Below are 23,823 nucleotides of genomic sequence, written 5' to 3' on the forward strand. Positions count from 1 at the left end.
TCCATTTGCTGCCAAGAGTCTAGTCTTACAGGCTGCTTCTCAGGATCAAGACCTACAATTTATGTGGCATTTAAATGCCACTAAAAAGAGTTTCACGTACCCAAGTAATGAATGCAGACCATTTACTTTTGGAAGATAAGCTGCATTTCACATGATAATACAGCTGTCACAATCAGCAATGAGGGATTAAAAATTACTCCTGCTGTGAGATTCGAAACCCTATTTGCAAAGAGAAGTAAAATATTACCATGTTATATGGAAGGGTTTTTAAAAAAGCACAACACTACTTAACTTCTTTGCACTTTCAAGAAGGAGACAGGATTGAAAAAAGATATACATAAATTTGAGTGCCATAAAGATCTCTTAGGCTCTTTTGTGACCCCACAAGCATAAGGGAAAAGACATGGTCAGTCATACAGGCCAGTCCAGCTAATGCATTTTCCCTGCAAAAATTATTCCCACTACTCTGCCATCACTTTCTGCCTCAGCTTTCATGGAGACAGGAAGCTGCCAAGTACAGGCTTCATGCTGAGCCAGACATCCAAATGTCTCCTACCCTGCTGCTCCCACACAGCCTACTGCAGAAGGCTGTGAGTCCCTCCTGTCTACGTTTAAATCCACTGAGAGGCAACACCACAAATGGTATGTGGCCAACATCATCATAAAAGTCTCCAAACCAGCTATGACTTTGAATTACTGGTGTGCCTCTAACCTCAACACAGCTTATTTATTCACAGTAAATGCTAAAGCTAATCGGATAACAGAATTTTTAAGTCACCATTTCAGTAGTTTGTGATAGACTGTAATCCAGAAGGTGAGCAGCGAGAGAGAGACACAGCCCTGCTTTTGACATTACCTACAGAAGCACCATGGTCTGAAGAAGCATCATTACAGGCTTCCCTTGTTCTCACCTTCTTCTCCAAGGAGGAGACTGGACTAAGTTGAAACCAGGTCCAACCTAGTAACATCAATCAATCAATCAATCCCTTCTGGATTGACACAGGCTCTGGAAATGGACTTTGACTTTTGCCCTGTAACACGACACCTCTTGGCCTGGCAGTAACACCAGATGACCTTGCTACACTGAGGCCATTCCCAAACCCACCGGGATTCTAAAATACCTGGAAGGCAATTCAAGCAGTCTTCAGATGCAGCCACTCATCACTTTTTACAGGCAACCTCATAGGACACTGGCATATTTAGATAAGTCCTGAACTGGACTCACTACTTGCTTATTGGAGCACCGAACCCAAGCTTTTGTTTGGAGAGAACCCAAGTACTCAGGTTGGGTGGGTGATGGTAGAGGAAGGGGAAGAAAGCATATGTATTCACATGCAATTTATTTGAAAAACCAAGGCTTACTGGCATGAAAAAAAATTTAATGTATGAAGACCATGAACAAAAATATTCCCAAACAACTATTTATAGCTTTGACCTTCTAGATTTTCTGCATCACTAACTCAAGAAACAGTCTGCTGCCTGGCAAGCAGAGGTGAATGAAAAGAGAGCAATGCCAACTTGTTACAGAGAGGCCTTGCTAAAGAGATGCTGTCAGCCTGAAATTTAAATTTCTATCTAATAGATATTAGATGTGTAGTGGGGTCCCTTTTCAGTATTTGCTTTGCTCCCCTGTCACCACTTGATGCATAAATAATCAATTTCAATGCTCTGCTGATAAAAGCATTTCCTATATTACACTTCCCAGCATATGCTTTTCAAGGGGTTGGAGGGAATACTTGCTTTTAGTGGAATAAAAGCAAAACATAAAGAATAGCCAGAAGTCTTATGTACAAGAGGTACAGTACTACTGCCACCTTCCCTTCTACTCCCTTTCCAGGAGAACTTAATTCATTTCAAGGATCTTTTAAATATTGTACTCACAACACTCTTTCCAAAGAGGATATGTTCTAAAGTTTGGGATTTCTTTCCTTTTTTTTTTTTTTTTTTCTTCTTTTTTTCCCCCGAGGAGAAGAATCTCTTTGTCAAATATGACAAAGAGATTCCAGTATTACTAGAAGGATTACATTATGAAATAGACTACTTAAATTTCAAGTGTATATTCCAGATTTTGTTCTTCAAAGTTTCATATTTCAAGCATTAATGGAATCAAGATTTTCCCTCAGAACTGGTAAAAGGCAGCAAAGATGATCTCAAAAGAAGGAACTGAAAACACTGCTCGTTTTAATACCTAGAAGTTACGTAAACAGAAAACTTGTATGATACATAGGTGGACCACATCTTCATAATTATTGTTTTAATGTACATATGCACATAGAGAAAGAATGGAGCAAACTCAGAGATGGCTGCAATAGGGCAATCCCTAAGATGAAGAGATACAAGAATAAAACTGGATGTCTGGGCAGAAAGGAGGGATTGGTAAGGGACTAGCACCGAGGTGTATCTGAAACAGCAACAAGCCTAGCAATATTTGTCCTTCAACTCCCATTTGCACAGCTTGATTGGTAACAAAGCTACTCCCTAGGCACACATGAGCAACACTTACAAGACCTCAGCAGCCACAAGCTGCTTTAGGATTTAAATTCTTACAGAACCATAATCCTCATAACAACATCCTAAAAGCAAAAAGCTTAGTGGGTTTTTCTTAACCTTCTTGGTGGCTGCAAATAAAACGCTATGTAGCCAGCTAGTTCTAGCCAATTTTATTTTTTTTAAACTTTTTTTGCATTTTCTTTTAGAATTGAGTTTTCTTGAATTGACTTGCAATAAGAATTAAGCTTCCAAAGAAATTACACATTCTGTATCATTTACCTTGTTCTTACCACACCAAACCCACCTAGTTAGCAGCATGTAGAAAAGAAGCACGAAGCATATTTGCTGAATAGTTTAAGCTATAGGAGCATAATCTACATATTTCACACAACCTTGCACAGCAGTAACCACTCAGGTAAAAAGCTGCTGGTATAGTAAATAACTTGAAATTCTATAGAAATAAAGGGGGTTTGTCAGTCTTTTTTCAGCAGTCATACTAAAATTCTGAAGCACTCATTCAGAGGCAATGTGATAACAACTAAGGGGAACTAGCTACAAGAAATATTTGTAAAAATTGTAGTTGGCATCTGACTTTAGCCCTTAAGAAAGCAAGCATAAAATCTGGAGAGGGCAGCCAACAAATCTTCCACTAAGAGGGGCTACCAATGGAATGGTCAACAGGGTGACTGGATTGTGCATAAATGTCAATTTATTAAATAGGTCAGTACAGGTTCAGTGACAGTGGTGGTAAGAGCTGAGGTTCTAACAAGTGGAGATGGCAGAGTACACAAAAAAGCTACATTGACAGTAAAAAGCCAGAAGTAACAAAGTAGCAAACACTGCATATAGGTATCCTACCCATTTAAGAGTCCCACTCTTTCATCCTGAAGCAGAAAGACAGTATCCTTCCCAAACACATACATAGGAGCCACTTTTCTACTCATAAGACCATACCAGCTTTTCCCAATTTCAAAATGATATTAAAATTCCAGGAAAAGAACAAACTACATGCTACCATCTGCAAATGCCGTAAATCATTTGAGTCCATAAGAGTTCCTATAATACCCACACAGCAAGGAAAATGGGGGCTCACAAAGAATTTGACAGGTGACAAAAGGACTCACCAGCGCTAGATTCATAGCTCACCTCTTCAAGGCTTAGAAACATGAAAACTGCATGAAAGGAAACTACCAGTGACCAACCCAGTTCTTACCTCAGCAGGCTTCTTTTGTTCATTTGCTGGTGTTTTTGACTTGCTCCTGTATTTTGAACAAGAAGAAAAGGAAGTGGAAGGACCTGTTAAAAAAAAAAAAAAAAGAAGAAATAAAAAAGGATCATTATAGCTCGGTTCAATTCATTTAATTTTCCAGCGAAACACAAGGCACTCCAATCTCTTGAATTATAATTTTTGACAAGATGTGGGCAAAAAAAAACCTGTTAGGCAGTCTGTAGGCTTAATTTCAGCTCTTCCTGTTCCACTCGTTCTTTATAAAACCACAGCACACCAAGTTTATGGGTACACTCTGCTCTGCCCAACACAAGCATGAGTAAACAGAAACAAGCAGACAGACTGCTTTCTTTCATTTAGTTCCCTTCAAACAAAGTGGAAGGAAGAGTAAAACAGAGCTTGAAAATGCTCAACAAAAAAAAAAAACAACAACAAAAACAAAAAAAACCCTGAAGAAAAAAGCAATGATACTAAAATGTGTTAACAAGAGATGCAAAAAACCCATAGTGCAATATCTGAGATGTTTCTGGCAAAACGTTATTTCAGCAGAGGATACATCAATGACTTGCAGTGAATATGACAATGAATCATTATTATGTACAGAGCTACTAGATAAGCACAGGTTTATAAGAAACAAACAAGACCCTGTCAAACACGGTTGTTCTGTTTTGGGTTTCTTGCAGATAAAATGGGAAGATATTTAGGTAGATGTCTGCCAAGGAACACTTGAAGTGTAACTTTATTAAATTGTTGAACACATAGAAGTGGAGTAGATCAAGAACCAGTATGAGATAACATAAAAATCAATATACTGATTATAATTCTAACACATTAATGCTCAAGTAGCTTGTCACCCCCAACTATTTTAATGCTGAAGCTCTGCATACCATGAGACAACGGGATTTTTAAAAGAATAATCACAGAATAGAACCCTGGGCAGTAAAATTTCTCTTTATTTACAGATTTCTTCTTGCCAACTATGAATGAGAAAGATATACAAGTTTCTCTTGAAATTCTAAGTATACTCTAAACTCCCCTTATAAGATCCTTTGCCTTAATTTCCTCCTATAACATGATCCAGAACACCAAAGACCACAAATGCAAAAAGAAACCAATCAAGAAACATTTTTTTTAAATTTTAAGAGGTTAAACAGTTCGCCCTCAAACCACAGAGGGAAACCACAAGGGGGTGATAGACCAAAGAAAAACTAGCAGGTATTACTTACTCTCATTGTCTGAACTGTCACTGGTGCTTAGATGCCTGTGGCGTTTCATCCTGACGCATCCTAAAGAGAAAAAAAACAAGTTGATGGCAACCGTTCTACCAGAAAATCACTGGCTGCTGGTTGACGCCAAGTTCTTCTAACTAAAGGAAAAGCTCCTCTGAAGAGGTCTCGGGCATAGAAACAACCCCAATCCAGTCACTACGTTTTATTTCTGCAAGCAACTATTAGATCACAGTACTATTTGTGAAACTGAGCACCCTCAAAACCAGCATGCCTCTGCTGGGCAGAGCCTGCTTTTAATTTTGCAGAAAGAAGTGCAACCCGCCAGCTGATTCCCGGCAGGGCATGAGCGGTGCACTGCTCCACTCAATGTCCCATCTGTTCAGCTGGAGGAAGAGTTGCCATGGTGGCAGTAGCTAGCTGAGAGACGGGTGGAGGCCAGGAAATAAGGTGGATGCACAACAAGGCAAGGATTTAGAAATATAACACACCTTAAAAAACCCTAAACAAACAAACAAAACACAAAAAAACCTTAGCGTTTCAATGCAAAGCAAAAGGCAGATTTTAAATAGCAACAATCATAGAAAGCAGTGACTGATACCATTTAAGTCATCTGATCACCCTTTATTTCACAAGCAATGTGGCTTTCAAAAGTTTGAGAAGTGAACAAGAATATCAATGGGAAATACTTCAGTGGCACTGCACCAGTTGCATCAAAAAAAGTTTTTGAACTTTTCAAAATTTTTCAACATGTAACGCTACAGAGAGGGGGAAAGAAGAATTTTCAGCGCCTCTACTTAATAAAAGAAAAATCAAAACAGTTATCAGCTACATACTCTAAACAAGTCCCAAGAAAACTCCACATATATTCTTATTAGTCCTGCCACTCTATAATGTTCAATGTTACGTTTGTTAACTAAGGTTCAATAACAGTTTACAATTAATAGCAGTAAATAAAAATCACCCCTATGTTTGTAATGGATTGAATGAGAAAATTAATAAAGAAAAGTAAAAAAGTAATTCTGCAGGACTACACAAGAACTCTATTTTTTCTTCCTTCTTTTTAGGCAGAAAATATCCTCAAGTAGGTTACAGATAGCTGAACCTGAAATGTCTGCAGTACTCTAAGTGCCAGCTTGGCTACACCTGAAGTGTAAACAGCTTCATTGCTTAAACATAACCACATGCCATTAAAAAATCAATATCCCATTAGATAAGCACTCCACATTAGTTACTGTACAAAGGGTCTTGAGATTACCCAAATACCATGAGATACACAAGATCACCAGATAAGAGAAGCCTGCCCAAAGGCTTTGAAGAGATTGAAATTGAATTGTTTGCAGCACAAGTGTTTAATTTAGTGGAAAATCTCAGCAGTCTTTGTATTTAAGAGAGTGAGTTTACTGAATCTAAATGCAGTGATCACTCAAAGTTTAAATCAATCCTTTTAACCTGTTATATAAAAAGACATTGTCCACACTCCTGAAAGCTGACAAAGGAAGTGATGCGTCCAGTTATCAAAAAAGCACATACAGAATTTCTGAGTCAGGTATTTAACCTGGGGGAAGACAGAAAGACACAGGACAAAGGTAATTTCCATCCCCACTTAAGCAAGTTATAAAATTCCATTACATAACAAATAATTTCGTATTAATTCACCTTCTCACAGCTCAGGCAACATAGGGGAGACAAGGCAGCCATGCTACATGTGCAGACCAGTGTCCAAGAAAAGAGCGACATCAAATATTAAATAGTCATAACACCACAGGGCTTTGCTTCCAGCAACCAGCGTAAGGTAGCTTGTACAGATGAAGAAACTTCCATTAAGCTCTTGGACAAAAGCTGTGTGACATGTAGAAGGCACTTGGGTCAGAAGGACTTGTCTCTGTACATGTTTTGGGGGCACCAGACTTGAAGTTCACTGCAGTGTACTGAAGGCAGGTCTACAAGACTACTTTCATACTGCCAACTTGTGAAATTAAAAGGCATGGATTTTAATCAAGAGCAAATAAAACTTACTCCCCATTTAAGAGCTTGCACTCCAGGCCAAATCCAGCACCTTGGAGCATGCAAGTCTCCCTAAAAAATGCAGGTTCTGCCCATGACAACTTATCTGCTGGCATGTTTCATTTCCTTTCTTAAAGACCATCAGGTATGTTAGAAGACCTTGGGAAACAACAAAAAGAAGCATCTAGGTGAGCTGAGCAGTATTCCCCACTTCCAATTCTTAGCAAATAGCAAGCACTTTCATTTCTTAGTGAGAAATGGAAGTGCTTGCTACTTGCTTTGGTTTTATGTTCAGGTGAATTTCTGAGCAATTGTTAAAAGGTGTTGAAAGCCTAGGGCAGGTGATTCCCATCTCTTAGAGCCTATATAAACATGCGCAATAAAGCCCTTTCACTCTGTACTAAGGACAGCTATCTGAAAAGTACAACATGAGCATTCAGTTAAAGTAGGGTCAAACATGAGGTTGAGAGAGACAACTACAGGACAGAACACCAGGAAGCCTGGACTTCTGCCTGGGCAGCTAGGAAAGAAGAGTAGAGATGTCTACGCTTCAAAGACAGCTTACATAGAAATGGCAAGTATAACAAAACCTTTAGAACAGAAAGCTCGCCTCTGCCAAAAACTCTGTGAGAGTAGAAAAACAAACAAACACACACTAAACAAAAGTAACAAGCTGTTATTTCAGAACTGGGTTTGTAGCAGCTCAGTCAAGAGATTTACACCTCCATGATAGCAGACAGAAACAGAAAAAGTAGTTTTCTGAGGGCAAAAAGCCCTGAATAGTAATAGTACTGGATTCTTGATTTTTTCAGCAATATTAACGACATCAACAGTGTATAAAAATTCACAGTTACAACAAATTACAGGTGTGGTGTGTTTGGTAAGTCAGGTTATTTAAGTGCCTAACAGGCTACAAATTCACCCTATGTCCCCACATGATGCAGGAGGACCCAGAGCCTCAGCACCATTCAGCAGAGACCACCTCTACAGGGGATTTCACTTTTCTTTTTAACAGAGAACCACTTTGCTGTCCCCTTGTGTTCACTGGGACTGCCACACAACTTCCAGCACACTTCCACCCCTAGGCATGATGGATCATCAGAAAGGCTCCCTGGTAATGATGCTTCCATTACCTAGACACTAGAGAGGGATCCCAAAGTGAGATCCATTCAGTGGGAATGGATCTGCCTTTGAAGAATGAAGAATCAGAAGCTGCTCATTTCTGAAAAACAGGGGACACCCCCTCCACCCCTCCACCCCCAGTGAAAGTTGATGTCAACCTTTCCCAGCTTCAGTCCAAAAGCCTCAAAGCAGACTGGCATCCTTCAATTTGTCCAGGTATTTTGCAAATGGACACGATGCACTTCTTGATTGAACAGACAAGTTTTAACACTGACACTCTCAAGCAGTTCCAATGTACAAGCTAAGGCAGTGTAAAGCAACTCAAGACTGAAACGTTGTTGCAGAGCAGAAGAGACACGGCTCTATCCCCCTCCCCCCAAAATGCCTGGAGAAAATCCTTGTTTCTCAGACACTAGATCATGATTCTCACTACCTTAGAAAGGAAGTAGGGGAGCTTTGGCTATGGACTTCAAGAGTGCACAGGCATTATAGGCAAGCACAGACTACCTCAAAAATGATCATTAAAAATACAAACACAATATAGTAAGTGTTTTTGCCCCCCCTTTTTTTCCTTTTTAATCCGCAGAGGGACTAACATCTTATTAATCACTTGTATGACAACATATACAAATTCTAAAGATGCCCACCTTCAGGGATCTTCTAAATGAAAACTGAAAAACAGAAGCAGCAGTAAGAAATCATCATGTCACAAGGAAAAAGGTGTTCAACTCTCCAGGCAATTACTGCAATGAAACATTTGCTGGCATGATTTTTAATACGAATTAGTAGAGTTATTCCTAAACTTGAACCATATTCTACACCTGTTGCACTTCTAACTTGCCAAGCCACGACTGCACATTTATGCCCAATCTGTTTGAAACAGCTTAAGACATGAACTGCAACTTTAAAACAGAGAAATCAGCATCACTGCCTGCCGTCACCTTAACAACTGAACACAGGTCAAGATGCCCTGAATTCTCTTTGTGTGTTTAAGCAGAAAACAACCCCAGGAAAACCTCAGCTACAGACAGCAACACGACGCTGCCAGCTTTTCCTGGCTTCCACAAGGCTGCTGTACATATTGGGAATTTTGCCCTGGAGACAGAATCGATGCTTGTATCCAACACATCACTGCACTTTCAAGGAAAGTCAGGAAAAAGCCACCCTGCACACGCCTGGCTGAAATTAGAACACGAATCCCAGACTAAGAGGGATCAACACCTCAGCCAGCACGTGCAAGAATCTTAAGATAGTAACACTGATATTCCCAAAAATCTAAGGGATATGATTTGTAATTAATGATTTCTCACTTAGGTTTGCTCCTTTTTGCTTATTCACAAGTACTTGCATTGCTAAAGTGAACAAGAAGCAGCCACTCGCCTCTACCACCATTCTCTCCTGCCCCTGAGGAAAAATCAGTGTAGCACTGACTTAAGGCACTTCCCACTTTACAAAAGCTAGTTACCATGGATTACGCAAAAAAAAAAAAAAAAAAAAATCACTCAAGCAGCACATGTAAGTAGCAGACAGGTAACAAAATTTCAGAGCCTTATCCAAAACAAAAACCAATTTCAAATACCTGCAGAAACAAGACAAACAAATATTTTTGCATTTTAAATTTGCATCAGAGTAAACAACTAAATTTACCAAATAAAGTATTACATTTAGCTTCTTTTTGTAATGCATTCCTCTGGATAGCTGGATAGTTCATCAGTAACAGCAGACACAAAGATGAGATATCACAGAGTCTGAATTTGTACAGCGTATTAGGCAAGACATCAGTGACAAGCACACAAAATGAATCCTTACAGCCAGCCAAGATTTCTGAACAAAATAGTAGTATCTCCAAGGAATAGCCGTTCTTCCTGGCTTCAGTTTGTTGCAGACAAAGGTTAAAAACATCCATACACTACTCAGTACCTGTTAGGACCTATAAAGATGGAAAAGACAGAACCAGAAAATTCAAGAAACTGTTAAGCAAATATATCCTAGACCTGTGAGATTCTACTTCTTCACATCTTAAAATAGCCTGACAAAAATGGAATTGGCCACAACACTATGGAAATTTTCAAGTGGGACAAAAAGTAACCTACTTTATTTTATTAAAAAGAAAAACAGCATCTAAGTATGAAAACCAAATGACAAGCTGCATGCAAATTTCAGATTAAAATTCTGTACTTATATTTTTACAATATGGCTTGTCTACAAAAAAAAAAAAAAAGAAAGAAAAAAAAGGCAGAGGCAGTAGGTAGCAATCTCCAAGTCTCCAAAATGTGGTTTATGTAACTGTTAAATTTAGATTAGAAAGCAAATTATCTTGAAAGGTCTCCAGGAAATGTAGTACAGTAAAATCATTTAAATAGGTCAGATTTCATAGTCAACTGCCAGGGAAATTACGAAATATGAATAGAGTTAATACAACCTTTCAAATAACTAGAGGAAGAGAGATCACTCGTGTTTGGGTTTTTTATTATTATTTTTTAATGTCCTATCTAATCTCACAAAAAGGCTATATTAACTGGAAAAAATGCTCACTTAGAACCTGGTGAAGCAATATTTGCTACACTGAAAAGGTTTGAAAGGTTAAACAATTCACAGAAGAGGATGATCGGCAAACAAAGTAACAACCTTAATAATTCTGTGATTGCTTTTTTATTTCACTCTAACCAGAAAATTCTTTAAAATTTGTAGTATACTCCTACTGTACTCAAGAAGTCCATAATAGAGTGAACACATCTATCCTAGTCTCCCCTAACTCCCAAAATAAAATAATGAATTATTTTGTGAAGATTGTTCTGGGCCCACCACAAAATAAAATTTTTCTTGCTACTATTCCATACTAAGTCTTGATTAACATAATAACCTGTAATTCAACAAAGAAGGAATGCACCTGTTTTTAGAAGCAGAAGTACCAGCAACAGCCAATTCCTTTGTCATTAGGCAGTAAGTAATTGTAGCAAGCAAGGAAGTGCACATTACAGGAATCTGGCTAATAACATGGATCTATATGAAATGCAGTAGCAACAAAACATAGTCTCAAACACTGTCTTCCTTGTATGTTGCATCTTTATATAAAGCAATTCGGCAGCTGCCTCAAAGGTACTGAAGGTTTAAAAAGCAGGAGAAAAGAAGTCCAAAATATCATATTCCAACATGACACCCCTGGAAATTGTTAAATTCTGAACTGGACTGAAGTAATCTGATCATAAAACTAGGATGAAGAAACCCCAAATATAATCATACACACACATTCATTGTGGATTATGGGCCAAAAAGGGAACCCTGACATCATTTCATGTGCCCTTCTACCATGATGATCCATCATTCAGCCTAGTGCAAGTACTTAATGACCATCACTTTGCCTTCCAAGTATAAAAAGAGGGTAAGTGATGCTGCTTGACATTAATAATGTGCTTTGACGACATGATAAAATACAGCACGCCCCAAGTACCTTTCCTACCTTGAAAACAGAAGTACAGCTTTTAACTTCTGGTGCCACATCCATGCATTGACCCACTGCAAGGGCAGAGGAGCAGATTTATACCAGAGGCCTTCTAAATTGCCTCACACCAAGCAGCTTGTTAAAAACCAGAAATCCTCAGAAGGACAAATCACCTGCAACACGTGCAGTACCACCATTACCTCAGCAGAAACTCTCCAAGAGGCTACAAAGAAATTACACTGCACTGTCTTCCCAGTGCTTTCCTGACACCCCGCAGCGACTGAGCAGCCTTATTTTCATCTTTGAGCCAAGCTACACGCATTGGCCTGTACACAGAACAGCCAGGTGGGCCAGGCTGACGTGGAAATATTTCTGTCCATTAAACACACAGTTCTAGCATTAGCACCCCAAAGACAATACTGATCTGGGCAGTCAATTAAAACAAAAAATAAACAACATCAGACTGTCATTAATTCAAGCAAATATAACCACTGTGTACGTGGTTCTGCTTCAGTCCTCATTATCAGTTTTCTACTCCTGAACACAACACTGGTTTTATACCAGCTGTTTATTAACAGGACTATCATTTTCCTAAAACAGCAGCAGAGATTTGGACACAAAAATTATTTCTTTCAAAACACCATATTGCATTTGAATGCAAGTCTGCTTTCAAAGAAAGAAAAGAAAAAAAGAAACCCCAATCCCTTCTTTCCCTAGAACCACAACTGGTCTGGTGCTGCCTGGCATCTCCACGCTTACACGCCTGAAGTGCGTCTGCCTGGCTGCAGCCCGGTGAACACTCCTCACACCCACCTCCCAGCTCCTCTCACCCTCCTCCTGGCATCACTCCCAGGCAGAGGAAAGGCTACAAGGAGGGTACATCCCTCAGAAAAGGGAGTCACGGCCTTCAGCAGGGTACTGTGCCTGCCCACCCCAGCCAGGTCCATCTCGTTGCTGTAGGTCCCTCCCTGGGGAAGCAAGGAAGTCCCCAGCATGATGAAATGAGGAACAAGTTCCCAACAGGAAAGTCACAACGGGAAGTGGTGGTGCTTGTTTGATACTGAACAAACAAGCACCACCACCTGCTGAGGCGACCAGCAGGACATTGTCAACAGAGAGATGCCACTACAGCTCTCACTCCCTCTGCTCAGCATCACATAAACTGTCTCTTGTCAGGCTGTTGGAAACAACACAGCAGCGAATTGATCCCTGAAGGAAATGCCCAGGAGGCAGGGGCCAGCTCACATACGGCCCTCTAACTGCACCTGCACCAAGTGCCATGGAAAAGCACCTACCCCAGTTCCTCATGCTCTGGAAGCTCATCTGCTCAGAAGAGCCCTCACCTGTGAAGACAATTATTGAATATGCTCTGTTTTACAGGGCTTCCTTGGAAGAAGACTCACACCTGACTTAACACTAAGACATTCAAGAACCAAGGGACAAAAGAAGAAAAGAAAACCCCACAAAGCCCACTTACTAAACGAAGCTAAGGACAACACTGGCTTCGAAGAAAGACTGATGTGGGTGCACCGCTACTAAAAATGGACCAGAACAGGTCATCACACCCTATGCTAAGCCAGGCAAACAAGGGGCTGGCTGCCCAGGGGGTTCGACACCCAAAGGCAGCCACGTGCCCTGTATCTGCAAGGAGACTGCAGCCATGGGCATGCCAAGCACTGGTGAGAAACAGGAGCAGCACACGCTTCACCAATATGACTGAGCAGAAAAACCTCTGAGCGCTTAGCTGGGCTTTCTATTTTAAGAACTGGTATGATTCACGTTACCTTGGCTCTAAGTGTTTTTCAGTCTTCACCATATCTACCCTCATGATAAGCTCATATTAAGCAAGCACTAAAAGCCCTGACATTTCAGAGCTGCAGCACAGAGCAGCCATACATCACGCTGGAGCCTCCAGCATCAGCAAGCAGCTGCAACCAGGTCTCCCAAGTGCATATTCTGTGACCTTGCCATTCGCTGCCCTTCCTGTGCTGATGCGCATGTGGAAAAAAAACAGAAGAAAAATCCCCGTGATGCACTTAGTATTGTTCTGCTGTTGCACAGTGATGAAACTGCAGGGAGAGGGGACATGGGGACAAAAGAAAGTATAGAAGTATCCCTACTTAATTGAAAATTAAGCAATAACCAGTATTAGACTAGTTCAAGTGAAGCTCCACTTTGCCCCATCTGCCTGATGCTGCCAGCAGTTGCCCACTTGTATCTTTTCCTTTTATTCAGCTGTACTAATGCATGCTTTCATGACAAAATACAGTACTAGTATTGCAGCTTGGATCACAGGCAGGAAATATTACCAAAGAAGGATCTAGAAATGTATGTGCTATTTGGGATTATGAAAAACAACTTTCTATTAATAGCAGACGAAACAGTTCTTATATCCTACAAAACATTTGCTTAAAATAATTTTTTTGTACTTGCTAATAAATATATTAAAGTATGTTTCACTGTTCTTGCTTTGTTCTTTTCAAATATCAAATAAAAGAATCAACAACAGCAGCCTGCATGAAATACTTTATCTGTTTCAACTCATTTTTTTCTTACTTATAATGCTTTGAAGAGGCTAACCACTTCGCTGCAAAATTTTGCATCACCAACAAAACCTGAAGGATTGTATAAGGCAGAAAACAGCAATATGCATTTTTATACTCTATACAAAGAAAGTAAGAACACAAATATTTTCCTGCAGGAAACATTAGGTCGATAATTTCTTTCCTTATCTGACAAGAAATGCCTGTCATTTACAAGTTGAAATAAATCTGGATGCTAAAGTTTTCCTCAAGTAACAAGAGTGCACTGAGGGGATCATTGGATAGGAACAATTAAAGGGAATGTACTGTCACAGCCAGAACTCTAAATAGTATCTGGAGTATTTCAAATCTCTGGTTGAATACTTACATTCTTCTACATTTTCCTTTCACACAACACGTATATATGCAATTGCATTATTATTTTGGTTCTCCATGTCAAAACATCACATCATGAGAAAACCTTTACGATAAGGTTTTTTAAAATACTTTTTAATTTAGGTTAGTATTTTTAAAAAAAACTTTTGAAGAGATTAAAAAAATCTGTCTTAATAACTAATGATTTAAAATTAATTTCAATGTCTGATTAATTAAATTAATGTTATGCACTACAATCTGTAATATACAACATATCAGAGGACACAGAGGGTCTTTTAGTCAAAGATCTAAAATAGATTTATAAAAATAAATACCATTCCAGGTCTCTCTATATCACCAAACTGACACGGGGAAAAAACATTATGAAAGATGTATTGTGACCAACTGATGTTTGTCCATTTTTATGTACAAAGTAGAGGCAGAAACAAGTATTTTTCTCTGTCATAATACGAGTTGCAGCAATAATTAAATAAGTAACAGACTTGCTTACTGTGGCTGAAAAGAGGAAAGGACAATTCTATTTACCCAAGGTTTCAAAAATGCTACATCTTGTTTGGGAAAGCAGTCAAGAGATGCATCCTGAAAACCACATAAGGTTCAGTTTCTCATCAAGTGGCCAAGTTGAAGCCAAAGTACTTTCATATTTTTAATGAGAGGGACACACTGATTAGGACTGACCATTAACAGTCCTCTAAATTCCTCCTTCCTCTTCTGTTCTATGGAAATAAACAAGATTTAAACAACTAAGACTAGATCATCACTATTCTACTGTTCCTCGTAGAAAACATGTCCTTCTCAAGCTGTGCTGAAGCTGAGCTGATGCAGGTGGCTTTTCTGCCACAGGAGAAAAGGTGCCAACCCACAAGGTAGATCACAAAGAACACGGGGACTTGAACGGGGGGACTCAAAGTAGAGGAGAACACTCTCCACCCCCAGAGGATAAGGAACTATCCACAGCTGACCTTCCAAAGCTGCCAAGGTGTGAGGAAATGACTCTGCCTCCAAAGCAGGTCTCTTGTCTGCACTCCTGTACTGGCAAGAATAGAAATGCCTACAAGCCATGGAAGTAGGAAGGTGTTTCACTAAATGTTTACTCATATGGTAAGAGCTACAAGATGCTGCAGCTGCTGCAATTGAATCCCATGCTGTGAAGAACCAAAATCTCTGCTGAGAAACAGGAAGAGAAAAGAGGTTCCAACTGAAAGTACAACTATAAAACTGAATAAAACAAACAAAACCACCCTTACAGCAGCATCATTTTAAAGAGTCCATGCAAAACCTGCAGCTGATATGTTTTGTACATGCAACTCCGCCTGGTCAGGGAGGTTTTCACAGACCTGTAAAGAAGCTGCCTTCTCTGCAGGCTCTTACCTCGCCCAGCTGCAGGACATGGGGCAGACTGCAGCTGTACCAGTTACCAGGGGCTCTGCAAAGGACAGAAGGCACAATCAAGCCTGCACTTGACTAGGGCAGAATAAAACCACCCCCAGACTCCAGCCATCCACCTCCCCAGCTCTGCAACACCAAAAATGACTGGCTGTTCACAGAGAAGCTGTGATATGGTAGCAGATCACAGATCAGGCACGTGCAGCTACTCCCTTAGCCATCCCTGCCAGTGAGGCAGAGTGCTGTTGGCCCATCCCAACACTATGGTTTCTAGTTAATACATACACAGCCACACCACAGCACCTGTGAGACACTTCTAGGTCTGAAGAAGATGAAAACACACATCTTAATTGAAAGTCTTTAAAAATACAGTACTTGGACATTCCCAAATGTCCAAGTACTGTAGCAAACTGCTGTAGGAGGAGAACACCACATTGATGCAAGAGAGGCATCCTTTTGGGAAGGTCCAAGAGCAGCAGCAACAAGCACCAACACAAGCCTGTCTGGTTTCATTTGCTACACCCACTCAGTGACACAGAGAAAGCTTTATGGATGAGCAACATTAGTGGATCACTCATTCAGGCTAAGTGCAAGGCAGGATCTTGTAGCTCCCTCAACACCACTGGAGAAGTATTTGTAAAATGTGAACCCCCACCTACAGCTCTAAGGAAAGTTTGCCATGGCTTTAGGGCAAGAGATAAAACAGACTCTCTGTGAAAAGAAGATGCAGAAGAGGGGAGATCTGTTTTAAGTGGCAAAGAGAAGCAACAGAATGAAGAGACTGCTCACAGCCTCTCATGGCCCAAAAGACAAGGAAAACAAAGTTACAGAAGTAACTTCAATGGAAAGTAATTAAATGCAGAAAAAAAAAAGTCACTATGTACAAAAGGACTTTGAGAAACCCCATGCTATAGCTTATTGCAGAGATTGAAAGGCAAGCAGATTGAAGAAAATTTGGCAAAATGGAGAACAAGGGCTATTAAACACAATGTCATGGCAACCTGCTGGAAATCCCAAAACCAAAATTTTACAAGAAACAGAGTCTTTAGAACTTTATAATGCTTTTTTTTCCCCCGAGGTGTCCTCTGCTGACCATTATCAGAGACAGCAACTGGCCTAATTGAGTAAGGTAAATAATCTGAAACTACACATACTCATAACCCATTAAATCCTCTTGTGCTATGGAATTCATTGTTTTTTAATTCATCACTTCCTAATCTGACCTCTGTGGACTATGGATCAGAGGGGTGTCTATAAGGCTGTGATAAATATTGAAATGAGTATGTTTATCAGATAAGATTTTGATTATGATAAGCACAATCAGCAGATTCTGACACTTGACATACTGTTGCCCTTAAAATTTGTTGATTGCTGTTCACAGAACTATTCTGGTCAAAATTATTAAGTAAAAGATTAGATCATTCCCAGTGTGCTTGAGTTGTTGATTTTTAGTTTTTCTTTTTTAAGGAGAAATCAAATAAACAGTTGTACAAATACAGCCTACATCCACCTTAGGGCCCTATCCACTTGGGATTTTCTTTTGGGTTCTCTTCTATTCTGCAGAGATTCAATCCCCTTTATAACTAGACTTCCATGCCTCAAATTTAAGAATCCACTATGCTTTCATTTTCTTACGTTTTTCCAAATCTGGATAACTAACAGTGTTCTCATGTGATTCTTACAGGTTTATTATCTCAAACCTTTCCAAGATACACATCTGAAGTTATTCTGCCTCTCTCCTCCCTCATAAGGAAATAACCCAAAACCTCCAGCCAGCACTGTATTGCTGCACGCTTGAATTCTGCAAGCTAAATGCTTCAAAACCTACCTAAACTACTTAGAAAAATGTAACCACGCTTAAACTTTTGCCTGTAAAGCCCAAGCATGATAGTGATCCATCTCATCTGAGCCATTAATTTCATTGATGAAATCTGAGGTCGTCTTTTCCAACTGCAATGGCAAAGCACAATGCATCACAGCCCTGCTAACAGTACAGAATCAGGTGGGAGGAGAGGCTGATGCTGGTTTTGTGTAGAAAAGAATTGCTAAGCCCTGACCCCTCGAAGACAAAGCGATGGGGCAAGAGTAGTCAAGGCCAAAGCTCTATTTGCAGAAAATCAATGGGTTATGCACAATAGCAGCTGCACTCAGATAGATGTTCACAGCTCAGCTGGAGTCTGTAGATCTGGTCTCTAAATTCAGAGTATTTGACATTGAAAACTAGGGAAAAAAAAACCCAAAAAACAGTCCTGCCCTCCCCCCATTTCTGAAAAAAATTTAAACGGTCATAACAGAAGCAAGCTTTGATCTACAATTCTTGAAATTGAGATGAGTGAATCCCTTCTCTTTGCCACTCCTTATGATCTTTGGTAGCCAGCCAAATAGCTCAGCTTAGCTTTACTTTCCAAAAGTTGAATAAGTAATAAAACTTGCATGAGGAGAGGGCTTTATAATCACATTAGAGACATGCAAGGGAGACCGGTTACCTCGGTTCACCGGACAGCTTGAACAAGGCTTCATAATGAGGGACAGGTGTTGGCACCAATTAGGAACACTCAGCTCACCGCTGACATTGGCCCCTAAAGCACTGACTGCACTTTAATCCTCTAAGCCACATAAAAGAAAAGCAGTGTGGGCAGACAAAAAAAAAAAAAAAATCTAAAAATGCCTCTGCAGAGGATTGAAATATTTTTGCTTACTTAAGGGAATAAAATAGAAGAGTCACAAAGCAGCAGAAAGTTCACTATGAAGTATCTTGAGTATATCAAGAATCTAAATCTTCTGCACAAGCAGAGTATTTAATTTTAGGAAGGGTACCACCATGCATTCATCACAACTATCAGAATTTATATCCAGAAAAGAATCACAGAATAAAAAGGAGTAGAAGCAGCACATGTAAATATTGAGGTAAGATAAAATAATTCCATCTATGCCCATCAGCATTTCAAACATTATGGGATACATAAGACGGATTTTAACTGAGATTACTAAGGATCCTGAAGGCTGAAATGTTACTGCTAACAGCTTCTTTTATTACTTCCTCCCCTTTAAAAGACTTTATATTCCTTTAAAATTCAGAAAGCTTTCATTCAAAAGGTGATATCTGAAAGTTGAAGGTATATAGTTTCAATTTACACATTGTAAACACCAACACACACATTTATTTATTTTTAAGTATCAGTTCCTCCTTCACTTACATGCCAGGTCATGAGGTAGATGTTTCGCTTCAGCTGATGACATCACAAGCTCCTAAAAAAATGAAAGGAGTGCTTTTAGGTAGTAGGAATGACATCAGGCATTTCAGGTTTGAGCTGCAATTTAATTTTTGGCAAGTAAGTGAAGGTTGTATTAAATTTTTATTGCGGCTTTCCCAAGCAAATGATATGCCCAGAATATAAAGCCTTAAATTCCACTATTCTCTTTTGATATGAGGAAAACTGAAATGTATCAGCTATATGTGCACATACTATGATAGAAATGCAATAAGTACTACAAAAACAAATTTATAAGAATATTCTCAAAATTGATTTTGCCACCCTCTTAACATGAATGGGAACCAACTTTACCAATACCAACAAACTTAGAAATTTTGATTAGTATCTTCTCTATCCTGTTTTGGGAATAAAACCACTTCAACAAACACATTTAGATAGATGCACACTTATTCAGCTGGCTTAAAGTGTTGATTTCTCCTTATACACAGATGCTTTCTTCATTCAAGAGGGTCTTCTATGAACCATGCATGCTTAGAAATTCACAGGAGGGCAAACAAAATACGCATAGAGGGAAAGCTCCATGTGGCTCCTGATTTAATTCCCCACAACATTCCTCCAGACCTCTCCTTGACAATCCCGAATAGCTTAGCTTCCCTGGCAGGGATTCTGCTTACTCGCCCTTTTTAATCTAGTCCTGAGCCTTGAGCAATATTAAATATGGGAATAGAAGGAATTTTTCCCTCTACCAACTGCCCACATTCCCCTCCTGCAGGATCATGCACATGTATGTTTTGTGCTCTATTGTAATGCACATGGCAAAGGCATTAAAGCTGTCACACCCAACAGATGAGTTGCAGCACTCCTCAGAGATGTCAGCAGCCCAACTAAGGGCTGTCCTGGCAGGCAGTCGGCCCCATGCCTCGGAGCAAAAAGTTAACAAAAACAGGACAGCTAGGAGCTGTGGAAGAAAGTACCAGAGAGCAAAAATGCAAGTAAAAACCAAGGAAGTGATAACTGCATAGCCTGCCAGAAGAAAAAGAATTAAAAAAGGGGATATGACAATGTTTTTCTAACTGAAATAAGGCAGTTTCTGGCCGAAGTGTCAGCACCATACTCTAACATCTGCGCTCCTCCACCCATCTGGAGTACAAGAAAAAGATACAACCACCCATCCACTAAGGAGTGGCACAGATCCCATTACTTATTACAACTATTGTTGCTCAACTTAGGCTGTGGCATCAAAAGAAAACATTTCTTTACAATATGAGGGAGGCAGGGGGGTGGGGAAGAGGAGAGGAACACATAATATATTACAGCTCCTGTATGTTGACTATGCAAAATTTTGAAGTTTTGGCTCTACTAATTCTATTTGATTTCAAGTCTCACTTTTGGGTGGTTTTGGTGTTTCTGTGTTTGGTGTTTTGTTTTGGGTTTTTTCTGGGGGGGGGCAGGCAGCAGAGGTGCTTGGTTGGTTTTGGGGGTTGTTTCTTTTTTTTTAATCTTCCTAAGTTCCTCTTCCCATCTTCCTGACATTCTCTGGCTATACCCCACACTAAGTAATTAACTTTGAGCAACACAAGAAGATTTGTAGATGAAAGCAGTACCAGAGCCAAGGTTGTTGAAACATGAATCACACTTCGTGGGTCGGGTTTTTCACTTGAGATAAGCAGACACACTCGGCCACCACCGCCACCACACACATGGCCCAAAGCAATCCACAGGGTCCATGCAGGAGCCTCCCAGCTCCATCCAGAGGGACCCAGCTCAGGGGCAGTAGGAACACCTGGCACACAGGGAGTGGGGGTGACCAGAGGGGCTCACTTTAACAGCCCACTGCTGCTCTGCTGGTACTACTCTGCCTGGTACTCCACCTCTACCCTCCAGCTAAGAAATGCCAGGAGCCTCACCCACAAAATGCACTGGAGGAGGGAGGTCAAGTGAAGAAAATAAGTAAATAATTAATAAATGGCTGGCTAAGTTTTCCAAACATGACTTTGAATGAATTTTTCTTATGACTTCTTTCATTATGGGGTAATTCTTTAATGTCCCGATTGAACCCATTTAATATAGGTTTTCCATAGAAACACAAGCAAAGCCCTGGTTGTGGCAGCTCAAATGGCATCATTAAAATGCAACACAGCCTACAACTTTTAAGTGTGAACAAAACCACAGCTTTTGCCTCCCAGCTGAACCACAAAACTAATATATTTTTGAACTCTTCATTAAAAACACATTTATTTGCTCAGTCAAATGCCAAGATGAACTCTGAAATACTGGAAGGTTAAACTAAAAATTGTTTTCTTTCCCTAATCCTTACTGTACAGTCATAATCTTCAGTCTCAACTTTACTTATTTCACTACCATGAACAAATATACAAAATGGGATGAAAAATACAGTTGCCCCCACAAAATACTATTTCCCCCCTCCTTGTTTTAAAAGCTGTCTCAACATATTGATTGAGAAACTCCACATTAAGTAACCTCAAATTAATGATCAGGGGGTTCTTCCTCAACAGATTATAAAAAAATGGAAGAATACCAACCTCCCCTTGAGCAGCAAGTTCAGGAGCAAGGTAAAGAATGCACAGAAGATGCTCACCCTTCCTTCCACACAGACTGCCAACAGACTTAACTCCTACTCTCCAGATGCATTTGAAAAAGTAACAGGCCAGCAACAGAAACTGTGGCATGAAGAAACAGAAAAAAAAAATTATAGGAGCTAAAGGACAGTGTAGACACAGAAAACAAACTTAGAAATGCACAGTAGCTTTTCATAAATACTGCCTGGAAACTAAGCGTCACCAGGGAAAAAAGCATCAGCAAGATTTATTTCTTAAAATACAACTTATAACAACAGAAGGCCACTTGGAACACAGATCTATTTTTGTAGTTATCACTACTGCTATACTATCGCTCTCTCTGTAATTTACCACAGTGCTTACCAACAGCCAAGCCACCAAAACAAGAATTGGACTGGTTGAAAATAGAGCTTCGTGCTTTTCTCATCAACCATCCCACACACTGCACTGCCATTTGCAAAAACAGAGATGGTCGCAGAATAAAGATCTGCCAGGGTCCTGAAAAAGGACAGCCAGGTAGGACTGAGAACTCAGACTCTGCATTACAGAGGCTCCTGAGGCTCTCCAGAGGAGCTCCCTCCATGCTGTGGGACCTTTACTGGCAGCAAGTTTGTCCCAGCACTTATGCACACCTTTCCCCATGCTGCTCGAGCCTTTACCAAGTCTCTCCTAGCACTGGACCTTGATGATCTCGCCTCTTTCTTCCTGACACAGTTTGAAGACCAACTTAACTCTTTTGTCAGGAGGTCCTTGTCTTTTCTCCAGACTAAATAAAACCCAGTTCTCTCACCCTCTGTTTACAGGACATGTCTTCTACATTTCTGATTCTTGTAGTTGCTGCTGTCCACCACCCTTTCCAGGGCTGGCACACAAAACCAGTATATCAAGTTGTGATATCCTCAAACTCCAGTGCATTTGCCTTTGCAAGAACATGACTGTTGTCTCAAGTCCTGGCTGTGAGCAATTATTGCTGCTGGGGCCCACAGCTCCCAGCCTGCAGGCATGCAGCCAAACCTTTATGTCACAGAGCTGCCCCTCCATGCCCTGCTCAGCCCCATCCAACCCCTCCTTCCAGACTCCATCTCCAATCAAAGTAACTCTGAGTTCAAAGCATCTTCTCAAGTAGACATGAAGCTCCACCCAGCTTGATTCAGGTATTGAATGAACAGAGGCCTCATTCCCTCACCCACATCATTAATTGCAAATATTAATTCACCTGTCTTGTTTGAAACTAATTAGCAATTATCCTCTCAGTTTCTCTCAGCAGCTACAAACATTCCTGTGAGCATTTCAGCTAATCCATGCCTCCTTAGCTAGCTTCTGATAATATGGATTGCCTGATAACTTGCATCATCTACTGTGCAATTCCTACCTCACAAATTACTCTCACAAAAACTGAATTAGAAAGCTGGTCTTGTGAGGCTTCACATCTCCTCCATAAATAATCCCAGGGATATAACACTGCTTAGCTGGGAAAGCTATTAGAAAATTTTATAATTTCCTGGATTTTTACAGACTGTTTCAGATACCTAGCACATACAAACAGCTCCCCATGGACTACTAGTAAATGTCACACAGACCTCTTACAAAAGGCAGATCAAAAAATTAATACTACCAAGACAGCAAAAGAAATAAAGCCAATAGTCTTTGAGATTATAAATACAGTACTTAAGGTAATGGTCCTCTTTCCCTTATAGTTCTGAAAAAATTGTAACAGTATCCAAGTATCAAATACCAAAGTATCCAAATACCTAAATAGTACCCATCATATTTAACTGAAGAGCTATTTCCAGGCAATACTTATCCTACAGTGATTAGAGGTAGCAATGAAAAAGTAAGCTTTAAGAAAAGTCTCATAAAATCTCTACAAAGTCTTTGAAGCAAACAGTGTTGGATTTCTGCTTGTAATAAACTGACTTGTTGTTTATTCTTCCTCTTCTTCAGAAGCTTCTAAACAGTCCTGACTACAGTGAGTACTCTGCAGCTTCCCAATTTTTATCCCTCTTCCACATTGGCTTAGCCAACAAAGCAACTCCATATCAATTCACAATTTCATGGTAAAAATCTAAAGACAGTCTATCTCACCTTAAGGCAGATCAGAGACACTGAAAGCATTTAGTGAAGGCTGCAACTCTCTAGCACCTTCACTTCTTTCCACTGTCACAAAACTATTTTGTGACACCTTTATGCAGCAACAAACCTATTCTTAA

At 40.0% G+C, this 23,823-nt stretch overlaps 1 protein-coding gene across 6 annotated transcripts in view; it reads right to left on the reverse strand.

Annotated features, from left to right (window-relative positions):
- JADE3 (jade family PHD finger 3) overlaps positions 1 to 23,823 on the reverse strand; it is a 65,565-nt gene that overhangs the window by 28,867 nt on the left and 12,875 nt on the right. For 2 of the 6 annotated variants that reach the window (XM_059839415.1, XM_059839416.1), the window contains exons 2-4: positions 19,017 to 19,068; positions 4,945 to 5,004; positions 3,704 to 3,786 (exon numbers count right to left, since the gene is read on the reverse strand). In XM_059839415.1, the coding sequence (XP_059695398.1) occupies positions 3,704 to 3,786; positions 4,945 to 4,993 (132 nt within the window). In that variant the 5' untranslated portion in view covers positions 4,994 to 5,004; positions 19,017 to 19,068. Of the gene's footprint in view, positions 1 to 3,703; positions 3,787 to 4,944; positions 5,005 to 15,804; positions 15,860 to 19,016; positions 19,069 to 21,577; positions 21,597 to 23,823 lie in introns of those variants that run through there. The other 4 variants (XM_059839420.1, XM_059839421.1, XM_059839419.1 and 1 more) reach the window with 3 other exon arrangements.

Source organism: Haemorhous mexicanus, chromosome 2 (assembly GCF_027477595.1).
Source record: "Haemorhous mexicanus isolate bHaeMex1 chromosome 2, bHaeMex1.pri, whole genome shotgun sequence".
Lineage (NCBI taxonomy): Eukaryota > Metazoa > Chordata > Aves > Passeriformes > Fringillidae > Haemorhous > Haemorhous mexicanus.